Source organism: Caretta caretta, chromosome 1 (assembly GCF_965140235.1).
Source record: "Caretta caretta isolate rCarCar2 chromosome 1, rCarCar1.hap1, whole genome shotgun sequence".
NCBI classification, from domain to species: Eukaryota; Metazoa; Chordata; order Testudines; family Cheloniidae; genus Caretta; species Caretta caretta.
The window spans coordinates 316,920,172-316,932,581 of NC_134206.1; the positions used below are offsets into that span (position 1 = coordinate 316,920,172).

Consider the following 12,410-nt stretch of genomic DNA (forward strand, 5'->3'; position numbering starts at 1 on the left):
GTGTGAAAGCTGCCTGATGTCTCTTGTTTTTACTGTTTTTCCTTTAGAATGCTGACCACATTTTTTAAAAAAGGCTTCCGGTTATTGACCTTTCTACAAGAGCTCTTCCAAGTAATAAAACCACTTGGGGTGTAGCACTAACATAGATCAGTGCTGTGATTCAGCATAACTGAACAGTAGTGAATTGATATAACTATGCTCAGAAGCTGTAAGTTTCTTCAGAGCTGTTGACATAAGGTAGACTGAAACTTCATGACTCAGTGCATGTGCTTTGATAATGGTTCAGACTCCAAGAGCATGAATCAATGCAGAGATTCATGTTCTTGGAGTCTGAACCATTATCAAGGTTCTAAGTTAGGTTACAAGGTTCCTCATTAGCTTAGAAGTAATTTCAGTGTAATAAAGCGAGAATGTTTTTGGGCACCATCCAAAAGTTTAGTGCCTCTTTCAAAACATGTACTATTGCACAGCAAAAGGGGAGCACAGCAGTCAAAGCATCAATACAATGAACGTAACTAAAGAGTAGACAACCTATCCTTAGTCATGTACTCTGACCTTACACATGGCATGCTCATTCAGGAGAATATTTCTTTGAAAACGACTCTTCATTCAGGCAAAATATGTAACTTACATAGGAAGAAAACACAACTGTATGAACTATCGGCTACATTCTATCTTGGGCTGTGCACCTGCACAGAGGTATGCAATGGAATAAGAACTCTCCCCTCTCTTATGCCCCTACTCTGGCTACCTGGACTTTGAGGCTGATGTTCCATAGGTAAAGGTGTTTCATTGATGTGTCCCTTCTCCAGAGGAAGTGAGTGGGAAGTGAGTGGAACTTTAGCTGTGTCTCTTCAACATACTCACCTGAGGAGCTGAGCTAGTGCAAGGAGAGTGGGGAAGAGATAGTATATGCAAGCAACAAACTACTCCCCACCCTGCACCAATCTGGGGAGAAGGGAGGCAGTTGTGGCTGAAAGAGCCACAATTCCTTTCCTATGCTGCTTATGGGACAGTGCCGTGATACAAGCCCCTTCATTGGCTGTGTCCTCGTGACACAATCCAGCCCTAAATCATAATCTACTTATTTTGGAAGAAGAGGATTTCCATTCTATACCTAGCCATTTCTTAGCCATCCTTAGTCCGGAAGTTTATTCACACTGGAGCGCCGATCTGTGTTAGCTATAAGTGTATATAAAAATACTTGATAGAAGGACCTTCTGCTTAGCAACATTTGTGAATGTGTTTGATGCAAGCATGATTTGTTCTTGTGTGCACAGGGTTTTGTTACAAAAGAGACAAACATATCAGCTGAAAGAAGGGTTGAAACTACCCTGGGACAGGATGAGCACTGAAGGTGATAAAGTTCCTAATCATATTGAGTGTGGATGCACATTTGTGTGGGAATAACAGTGTTTGAAAATGTGTCATTTACACAGGGCTAGATTGCATGCTCCAATTACAGTAATTGTGCAGAAAAATTCTCTTTAAATTTACTCTTAATTTTTTGTTCATTCAGTCTTTCTTTTATCATTAGAGCTACAGTAAGTTTCATAGCAAGCTCACCTTTAATGAATAAACCCTTTTATGTTTTATGTGTCTTCTGCTCTGATGGAACCTCTCCCTCTAACTAGTTTCACTCTCAGATGAACCAAAGGAAGAGCCAGATTCACTGGAATAATCCAGCTGTACTCTGCTATCGAGAAGACAGAAAGCATCCAAGCTTAACTGGCTTTACAGCCGCATTGAGTTGCTGGAGTGGCATAAACCAGCCAGAATGTAACAATGAATCTGGTCCCCAGTCTCCAAGTATAAATGTTTTTTTTTCTTAGTTTGTACTTTATCTTGAGTCTAGCTAGTCAGCAGGGATGACTGATGCTTGAAGAAAATTAAGTTTGGAGGCACTTGCTCAGCAAACAGCTCTCTGTAGCTGTCTTTGTCAACTTTGTCCAAAAGTTGTTTACATGGAGATTTTGGGCTTGGCAAATAGTGTATTATGCGATAAGGTGTCTGTGCAAGAGATCTGCAAATGAGTGAAATGACCTGTTTATTAATCATTATATAGCAACATGTCAGCTAATCATATCTGCTTCTGAATTTATTTTGGTATTCAAAGAGTGGTTCAGATTGGGGGAACAATTATCAGCTGAAAAGTATTAATATATTAGTACAGCACTGTCTCAATCTGTTCCTGTCTCTCTTGATATACCAGTACTGTGGAAGAATACATTTATCCATAGTGATTGGCAACAAATCAGGTCCTGAGCAAACAAGAAGAAACCAGGAAAAAGGAAATATTTTGTCTGAAACATTGCAGAAAAGATGAGACCAGTGGTAGGCATAGATGATTGCTTATGATGATGTATTGAAGGTAACGTGAGCGAGAGGCAAAGAGAAGCAGTGACTTCTGCAGTGGGAATTAGACTGTTAGCCCTGGTCTACACTAGGACTTTAGATCGAATTTAGCAGCGTTAAATCGATTTAAACCTGCACCCGTCCACACAATGAAGCCCTTTATTTCGACTTAAAGGGCTCTTAAAATCGATTTCCTTACTCCACCCCTGACAAGTGGATTAGCGCTTAAATCGACCTTGCCGGCTCGAATTTGGGGTACTGTGGACACAATTCGATGGTATTGGCCTCCGGGAGCTATCCCAGAGTGCTCCATTCTGACCGCTCTGGACAGCGCTCTCAACTCAGATGCACTGGCCAGGTAGACAGGAAAAGAACCGCGAACTTTTGAATCTCATTTCCTGTTTGGCCAGCGTGGCAAGCTGCAGGTGACCATGCAGAGCTCATCAGCAGAGGTGACCATGATGGAGTCCCAGAATCGCAAAAGAGCTCCAGCATGGACTGAACGGGAGGTACGGGATCTGATCGCTGTTTGGGGAGAGGAATCCGTGCTATCAGAACTCCGTTCCAGTTTTCGAAATGCCAAAACCTTTCTGAAAATCTCCCAGGGCATGAAGGACAGAGGCCATAACAGGGACCCGAAGCAGTGCCGCGTGAAACTGAAGGAGCTGAGGCAAGCCTACCAGAAAACCAGAGAGGCGAACGGCCGCTCTGGGTCAGAGCCCCAAACATGCCGCTTCTATGATGAGCTGCATGCCATTTTAGGGGGTTCAGCCACCACTACCCCAGCCGTGTTGTTTGACTCCTTCAATGGAGATGGAGGCAATACAGAAGTAGGTTTTGGGGACGAAGAAGATGATGAGGAGGAGGTTGTAGATAGCTCACAGCAAGCAAGCGGAGAAACCGGTTTTCCCGACAGCCAGGAACTGTTTCTCACCCTAGACCTGGAGCCAGTACCCCCCGAACCCACCCAAGGCTGCCTCCTGGACTCAGCAGGCGGAGAAGGGACCTCTGGTGAGTGTACCTTTTAAAATGCTATACATGGTTTAAAAGCAAGCATGTGAAAGGATTACTTTGCCCTGGCATTTGCGGTTCTGCCTTTGCAAAAGGTTTCTGGGGAGGGCAGCCTTATTTCGTCCTTCATGGTAGGACACTTTACCACTCCAGGCCAGCAACACGTACTGGGGAATCACTGTAGAACAAAGCATTGCAGTGTATGTTTGCTGGCATTCAACCAAAATCCGTTCACGCGGTGGGAGGAGGCAAAATGCGACCTTGTAACGAAAGCACATGTGCTATGTATGTAATGTTAACTTTCAAGGTTTACCCTGAAAGAGTGTAGCCACTGTTTTATAAAATGTGTCTTTTTAAATACCGCTGTCCCTTTTTTTTTCTCCACCAGCTGCATGTGTTTCAATGATCACAGGATCTTCTCCTTCCCAGAGGCTAGTGAAGCTTAGAAAGAAAAAAAAACGCACTCGCGATGAAATGTTCTCCGAGCTCATGCTGTCCTCCCACACTGACAGAGCACAGACGAATGCGTGGAGGCAAATAATGTCAGAGTGCAGGAAAGCACAAAATGACCGGGAGGAGAGGTGGAGGGCTGAAGAGAGTAAGTGGCGGGCTGAAGAGAGTAAGTGGCGGGCTGAAGACAGGGCTGAAGCTCAAAGGTGGCGGCAGCGTGATGAGAGGAGGCAGGATTCAATGCTGAGGCTGCTGCAGGACCAAACCAGTATGCTCCAGTGTATGGTTGAGCTGCAGCAAAGGCAGCTGGAGCACAGACTGCCACTGCAGCCCCTCTGTAACCAACCGCCCTCCTCCCCAAGTTCCATAGCCTCCACACCCAGACGCCCAAGAACACGGTGGGGAGGCCTCCGGCCAACCAGCCACTCCCCCACAGAGGATTGCCCAAAAAAAAGAAGGCTGTCATTCAATAAATTTTAAAGTTGTAAACTTTTAAAGTGCTGTGCTTAAAGTGCTGTGTGGCATTTTCCTTCCCTCCTCCACCACCCCTCCTGGGATACCTTGGTAGTCATCCCCCTGTTTGTGTGATGAATGAATAACGAATGCATGACTGTGAAGCAGCAATGACTTTATTGGCTCTGCAAGCAATGATTAAAGGGAGGAGGGGAGGGTGGTTAGCTTACAGGGAAGTAGAGTGAACCAAGGGGCGGGGGGGTTCATCAAGGAGAAACAAACAGAACTTTTACACCGTAGCCTGGCCAGTCATGAAACTGTTTTTCAAAGCTTCTCTGATGCGTACCGCGCCCTCCTGTGCTCTTCTAACCGCCCTGGTGTCTGGCTGCGCGTAACCAGCAGCCAGGCGATTTGCCTCAACCTCCCACCCCGCCATAAACGTCTCCCCCTTACTCTCACAGATATTGTGGAGCACACAGCAAGCAGTAATAACAGTGGGAATATTGGTTTCGCTGAGGTCTAAGCGAGTCAATAAACTGCGCCAGCGCGCCTTTAAACGTCCAAATGCACATTCTACCACCATTCTGCACTTGCTCAGCCTGTAGTTGAACAGCTCCTGACCACTGTCCAGGCTGCCTGTGTACGGCTTCATGAGCCATGGCATTAAGGGGTAGGCTGGGTCCCCAAGGATACATATAGGCATTTCAACATCCCCAACAGTTATTTTCTGGTCTGGGAATAAAGTCCCTTCCTGCAGCTTTTGAAACAGACCAGAGTTCCTGAAGATGCGAGCATCATGCACCTTTCCCGGCCATCCCACGTTGATGTTGGTGAAACGTCCCTTGTGATCCACCAGAGCTTGCAGCACTATTGAAAAGTACCCCTTGCGGTTTATGTACTCGGCGGCTTGGTGCTCCGGTGCCAAGATAGGGATATGGGTTCCATCTATAGCCCCACCACAGTTAGGGAATCCCATTGCAGCAAAGCCATCCACTATGACCTGCACATTTCCCAGGGTCACTACCCTTGATATCAGCAGATCTTTGATTGCGTGGGCTACTTGCATCACAGCAGCCCCCACAGTAGATTTGCCCACTCCAAATTGATTCCCAACTGACCGGTAGCTGTCTGGCGTTGCAAGCTTCCACAGGGCTATCGCCACTCGCTTCTCAACTGTGAGGGCTGCTCTCATCTTGGTATTCATGCGCTTCAGGACAGGGGAAAGCAAGTCACAAAGTTCCATGAAAGTGCCCTTACGCATGCGAAAGTTTCGTAGCCACTGGGAATCGTCCCAGACCTGCAACACTATGCGGTCCCACCAGTCTGTGCTTGTTTCCCGAGCCCAGAATCGGCGTTCCACAGCATGAACCTGCCCCATTAGCACCATGATGCATGCATTGGCAGGGCCCATGCTTTCAGAGAAATCTGTGTCCATGTCCTGATCACTCACGGGACCGCGCTGACGTCGCCTCCTCGCCCGGTATCGCGTTGCCAGGTTCTGGTGCTGCATATACTGCTGAATAATGCGTGTGGTGGTTAATGTGCTCCTAATTGCCAAAGTGAGCTGAGCGGGCTCCATGCTTGCCGTGGTATGGCGTCCGCACAGAAAAAAGGCGCGGAACGATTGTCTGCCGTTGCTCTGACGGAGGGAGGGGCGACTGACGACACGGCTTACAGGGTTGGCTTCAGGGAGCTAAAATCAACAAAGGGGGTGCCTGTACATCAAGGAGTATTTCAGGCAGGACTGCACGGAGGGTTCCAATAAGAAATGGTGCACCTAAGTTATCGTTGTTATTGGAACAAGGAGGTTAGCCTGGCCTCTGATTGATACATGGCTAGATTTACCTCGCTGCACCTTCTCTGTGAGTGACTGCAGTGTGACCTAGAGGAATGAGTCCCCTAGACAGGGGAGGAGGCAAATGAGTACAAAACAAATCTGGTCTATTTCTTGTTTTGACCCACTCCATCTATCTTTTACATCTTTGGCTGGCAGCAGACGGTGCAGAAGGACTGCATGCCATCCACATCTCATGGCTGCTTGGCAGAAGATGGTACAGTACGCCTGCTAGCCATCCCCATCTCTTGCCTGCCTGGCAGAAGATGGTGCAATACGACTGCTAGCAATCCTCATCTCTTGCCTGCCTGGCAGAAGATGGTACAGTACGACTGCTAGCAGTCCGTATCGCCTGCCTGCTCACCATAAGATGGTTCAATAGGACTGACTGCAGGACTAAAGAGAATGACCTGGTCAAGTCACTCCAAATTTAGTCCCTGCGCCCATGTCTGCCCAGGCGCTCCCAGCCGACGCGGCCAGGAGCACCTCGGACACGATGAGGACGACTACCAGTCGTATTGCACCGTCTGCTGCCACAAGGCAAGGGGTTGCTGCTACTGTGTAGCAATGCCGTACCGCGTCTGCCAGCACCCAGGAGACATAGGGTGACGGTTACCTGAGCGGGCTCCATGCTTGCCATGGTATGGCGTCTGCACAGGTAACTCAGGAAAAAAGGCGCGAAATGATTGTCTGCCCTTGCTTTCACGGGGGGAGGGAGGGAACGGGAGGCTGACGATATGTACCCAGAACCACCCGCGACAATGTTTTAGCCCCATCAGGCATTGGGATCTCAACCCAGAATTCCAATGGGCAGCGGAGACTGCGGGAACTGTGGGATAGCTACCCACAGTGCAACGCTCCGGAAGTCGACGCTTGCCTCGGTACTGTGGAAGCGCTCCGCCGAGTTAATGCACTTAATGCACTTAGAGCATTTACTGTGGGGACACACACACTCGAATTTATAAAACCGATTTCTAAAAAACCGACTTCTATAAATTCGACCTTATTCCGTAGTGTAGACATACCCTTAGTCAATTTACATCTATATTAAGCACATAAACTTCATTTTTAAAGAACTTCATGCAGAGGGAATGTGACTACTCAGTTTCCTTCTGCAGTAAAGTTTGAATCCTGTTTGAATATAAAAGGCTGGAGAAGGAAGCTGATCAAGATTCCAAGTCAGTTTCCCATTTCAGTGTTCAGCCATCCCGTGTATAAAAGGCTGCTTTGCTTCACCCTGTAGAGTCCAAACAAGAAGGGGGAAATGGGGAGGAAAAGAACAAACAAAAAAGGAGGCAGAAAATATTAAAAAGGGGAGTTAAACATAAAGGAGTGAACAAAAATGGAAGAAAAAGAGAACAGGAGAAAAAGAAGTAAGGCAGAAAATTGGAGAGAGAAGAGACAAAAGGGCAAAGGAAGTATCAACAACCAAACAGGGATGTGGAAAGGGATATGAGGCTAAAAGCAAAACTGCTTGTGTTGGCTGTCACAGCATCTGGACTTGAAACAGCTCTATTCAAAATACAATAGCAGAAAAATGAAAGTCTTACCTTTTTCTGTGTTTCCTCCTTCTCCTGCTATGTACACCTGCACTTTTAAAGTTGAAAATACATTGTATAAACACTGTCAAACTTCTGTTTTGAACGTCTTTTTAATTAAACTTAATTTGTTATACTCTAATCACTATAAGCCATGCCAAGATGTATGTCTGTATAGAACCGATTTTGGATGGTTGAAAGCACTCATCCTTCTCCATATCTGAGAATGCAGTCCAGCACAGCAATTTCAAAGACTCAAAAACTTGTCATATTAACCAGTTTTCACTGGAGTACTTCAAAATACCTCTGCTTAATCACAGCTATTTCCATACTAAGGCCATGTCTACGCTACAAAGTTTTGCTGACACAAGTTATGTTGGCATACAGCCGCCACAGTTCGTATATTGCTTGTGCATATGCATGCTTGGCTCCTTGCGTCAGCACTGCGCATGCTCACTAGGAGTGCTTGTGTCAATGCACGGTGTGGTGCACTATGGATAGGTATCCCAGTTTGCAACCAGACACCATTCAGTGCAGAGTCTTTTGGGTAGATTTCACAATGCATAGTGAGGCAGAAATAAGTCACATAGGGGTGACTGGGAACAATGGGTCAACTTTCCAGAATGCAATGTTCTCCATCCCATAATATAATCTCTATCCCATAATTTTCTAGCCTATTTTCAATTTTACGCAATCCTGTGAACCATCTCTGACAGAACCATGGAGCCTGCACAGCTTGGCATTGTTGTCATGAGTGTTTGCCAAAGGAAATAATGCCCATCTACATGTGAGATCATTTACTTATTGGTCATGAAATTTTTATTTTGGTTGGTTGGTTTTGTTGGTTTTTTTTCCAGCCCTGTTGAGATGCTGTTGGACATTCCATACTAAGAGCCTAACTTTTTAGGCTTTTAATTTTGAAAATCTTGACTAGAAAGTTGAAGAATTCAAAAGGTCAGAAGCCGTATGCCTGTATAGGCCTCTGATTGGCTTTGTTAGAAGCAGGGTTGTTGCAGTGATCACATCTTTGCATAAACTTGTAGGCTGTAAACATCAGAGAGGGAGAGGAATTACTTATCATAGAAGAAATAGGCACAAACGGGTACCGGAGATGCTAGTTTTTATGTTTTACGTATAATAATGATATTGCAACTGTGTAATGGTGTTCCCTTTTTAATGGCAATCACTCTGTCTCGATTATGTGATCTTATATGGAGAGTAATTCAGCTAACTGAAGAGCTGTGTTGTATGCTGTGTACTGAGAATCTACTTATATCTGCTCTCTGTGTTACAGGTGCCATTAAAAAGTCACATCAGTTAGGAGGATGTTCTACTTTATAGTTACTGTTTTTGTTGTTTCTAAGGAAACCACTTTACTTATCCATGTACATTTAGCCTGCCAGTTTTGTTATACTTTTAACTTGCATGTGCTCAGAGGAAAAGGCAGTGCATCAGAAAATCCACTTTTAATAATACTGTAAATGTCTATGGATTACTTCTCTTAAAGAATGTGATTTAAATTTAGCCACAATGTTTTTTGTGAAATTTGTTTGTGCTGTTTTTCAAGGATGGGAGTTAATAGAGAGTTAACAGTCTTGGGCACTTCAACGCCCAGAAGAAGGGAATTAGAAGGGAATTCAGCAACAATTTTCAAAGACCAGACTAATCAGTCTGAGAGAGAGAATAGAAAGACTATATTTTGTTTGGACAAATGATTAATGAAGTGGGGAGAAGGAAAGAAAAGGGTAAGCAAAGTTGACTCAGCCAGAATAGGAAGAGAATGAATATTGTTTATATCTTAAAAAAAATCTCTTCCTAAAATTCTATAGATTTGGTAAGAAACATTTTATTTTGATAGATTACAATGTTTTAGGGTGAGTTCATCTGGAGAAATAGGGACTCAAACCATTTATTTTAAAGTTTGGAAGTATACTTGGAATGGGACCAAGGGAATGTTATTGTCACCTGAACCTGACTGTTTATACATCTTTAAGATACAGTCCATCAGTTTGTACCAATTGCTTAACATGTTGGTCAGTACCTTTCCATATTTCTGTTTTGGATACTACATGTTAAACCAGTTTTCCATGAAAGTACCTGTACTAGGATATAGAACAAATGTATCTTGCCTTTGACAGGCTTTATATTCGCTAATGCCAAATTCTACAATTAGCTTTGTAAACTGTTCTGGGATATATATCTCTTGACAAAAATGAAGAAAGTGGAAAGAATTGTGGAAAAGACATAATATAACTTGGTTAACACAACTGCCCATGTGCTGGGTATAATACAATATTAATATAGTATGCCTACACCTAACATATGTATTGGCTAACTGGGAATCTATCTACCCACATGGGGGGCATTAACTCGATCAACACTTTTGGTTTTACAAACTATGAGAAACATGGATCCACCCTGGACGGATGCAGTTGACATACTACACTCCTTCCAGCACATTCAGAACCTGAGTCAGATGGCCCCTCATTCAAATAGGATATTCCATTTATTTTCTCCAGACACAGATGTGCCACCATGGAAACAGCAAGCCTTGTCCAAAAATAGATAGCAAATTCCTCATGGCAAGAAATTTTGTTTCCCAACAGAGGTTGCATGGCTTTGCCAAACTGACACTTACATGGAACAGGTCTGCTTATCATTCCCTTGCAGAACATATATTGGTGGAGAACATTAGCATTCCTAAAGGAATGCAAATCATAGGGAGATTCTTTGTCACAAACAAAAGGAGCTAATATGTAGAGCTGGTTAGGAATTTCTATCAGAATAATTTTCTGATGGAAAATATAGTTTTTACACAATTGAATCTTTCCACTGAAAAAATTGATTTGCCGAAATTTTTGACTTTCCATTGGGAAAATCAAAATGAAATATTTCATTTCAATATTTAAATCAAGGTTGGATATTCATCTACAAGATATACTTTAGCTCAAACAAAAGTTAATTCAGGGAAGGTCCCATGGCTTTGCAGGAGGCCAGACTAGAGGATCACTATGGTCCTTTCTGGCCATAGAATCCATGAAAATATCAAAACAACATGTCAATTTAATTTAAAAAAATTAATTGTGCACAATTTTTTAAATCAATTTTTTTCCTGTTCTGGGATGAAAACAAATGTTGAAATGTTGGAATTTCCTCTGGATGGAATATCCAAATGTTGTTCTGCTCTACTGAGATGGCTCTTTAGCCTGCATGTAATGGAAACAAGGGACTATAGTAAAATATTCAAAATCAGCAAAGTACTAATCAAACTTCTTAGGTTAGAAAGAGCAGAAGATTACTGAAATGACTTAGTTATACAATCTGGATTTAATTTGACTATTTTCAGTGGCTAGGTATGTAGAGCTATAATAGTTACATATGAAACACTACATGACTTTACACAATTTACACATTTTGTTGTAGTTATGTTGGCCCCAGGATATTAGACAAGGTGAGTGAGGTAATATCTTTTATTGGACCATTTTCTATTGGTGAAAAAGACAAGTTGTTGAGCTATACAGAAGAAGAACTCTGTGTTGTTCAGAACCTTGTCTCTTTTTCACCAACAGAAATTGGTCCAATAAAAGATATTACCTCACCCACCTTGTCTTTCAGTTTACATTTACAGCCATAATTTAGCTGGGTTTGCATTTATTAGTAGTAATAAACACTCAATTTAACTGTGAAACGTTTGACAGTTTATGGGTATTAAAAGTGTTGAGTTGGTCTAATATTAAAAACCTGATTTATAAGTATCTTCTTGAATAAAAGTTTGAGTCTGTTCACTGAAACTTGTGAGGTATCATGATTTTGCATGTATTTCATCACCTATTGGATATATTTTAACAGGTCTGTGGATCCCCAGAGATTCATGAATTTTAGTATGAAAATTTGTTTGAAAATTCATTCATTATTAGCTATTTGTCACTTGTTATTCCAATCGGACAATCAAGAAGCAGAAGAAATACTGTCTTAGGTGACAAGTGACACACCAAGAAAAAGCTTCAGTAAAAAATTGAAGAGAATAGTTTATGAACAACCGATGTAGCAAATGTTTGTGAATAATGAATACATTTTCCAGAACTGAGAATTGGTTTGGTGACAGCTTATGAACAGAAGAGGGCTACATTCACAGCAAGTATTAGCCTCTCCGTAGCTAAGGCTGTAGCCAGCTTCCCATATTAAGACTAGGTTTAGCTCATCTCTCCTCCCTCACATATACTGAGTATTCAAAGGCCTTTTCTGTGTCAACTTTTGCATGTACGATTTGTGTTTATAGGACTGTTTATGTGTCCCAAATGAGGAACTATGCTGGTTACTCATGATGAACATTTTGGGTTTAACACAGGTATAATCAGATGGAGATTGGCGAATGGATTCTTTCTGTGTAGTACATAATATGGTCAATATCATTGCATAATACATAATCAGTTTAGTAATATTAACATCTCTGAAAAGACAAGACCACATTTTTCTAATTAAATACTGAATCTTTAAGAAATGGAGTAAAAAAAAAAGCATATAATTTCCTGCACATTGCTACATGATGATTATACTCTGCACTTTCACTTGAGCCAGAAATAGAGCCAGAATATTAACAAATAGTATCTATTCTCAGATGTTCAGGCAGAAAAAAACTAAGATGCAAAAATGGTGACAGATTTAAAATTAATTAATATTTTACCTTCTAAAGTATTACCAGTAACAGGTAAGTGCAAAATTATGTAGAAGAGTAAGAGTCCTGTTAATTTCTAATTCCTATCTCTGCT

At 42.7% G+C, this 12,410-nt stretch overlaps 1 protein-coding gene and 1 long non-coding RNA gene across 2 annotated transcripts in view; both read left to right on the plus strand.

Annotated features, from left to right (window-relative positions):
• The window catches only part of LOC142070925 (uncharacterized), a 502,201-nt gene that overhangs the window by 242,281 nt on the left and 247,510 nt on the right, over positions 1 to 12,410 (plus strand). The window lies entirely within an intron of this gene.
• LOC142071025 (uncharacterized) lies at positions 2,622 to 4,296 on the plus strand. Its single transcript, XM_075125202.1, has 2 exons — positions 2,622 to 3,366; positions 3,755 to 4,296. The coding sequence occupies exons 1-2, from the start codon at positions 2,787 to 2,789 to the stop codon at positions 4,294 to 4,296; spliced, it is 1,122 nt and encodes a 373-aa protein (XP_074981303.1). The 5' UTR covers positions 2,622 to 2,786.

Bases quoted from the DNA above. Each gene is read 5' to 3' on its own strand.
- LOC142071025 (XM_075125202.1), top strand. From the start codon at position 2,787: ATGCAGAGCTCATCAGCAGAGGTGACCATGATGGAGTCCCAGAATCGC. The intron at 3,367-3,754 runs GTGAGTGTACCT...TTTCTCCACCAG, and splicing joins AGGCGGAGAAGGGACCTCTG to CTGCATGTGTTTCAATGATC.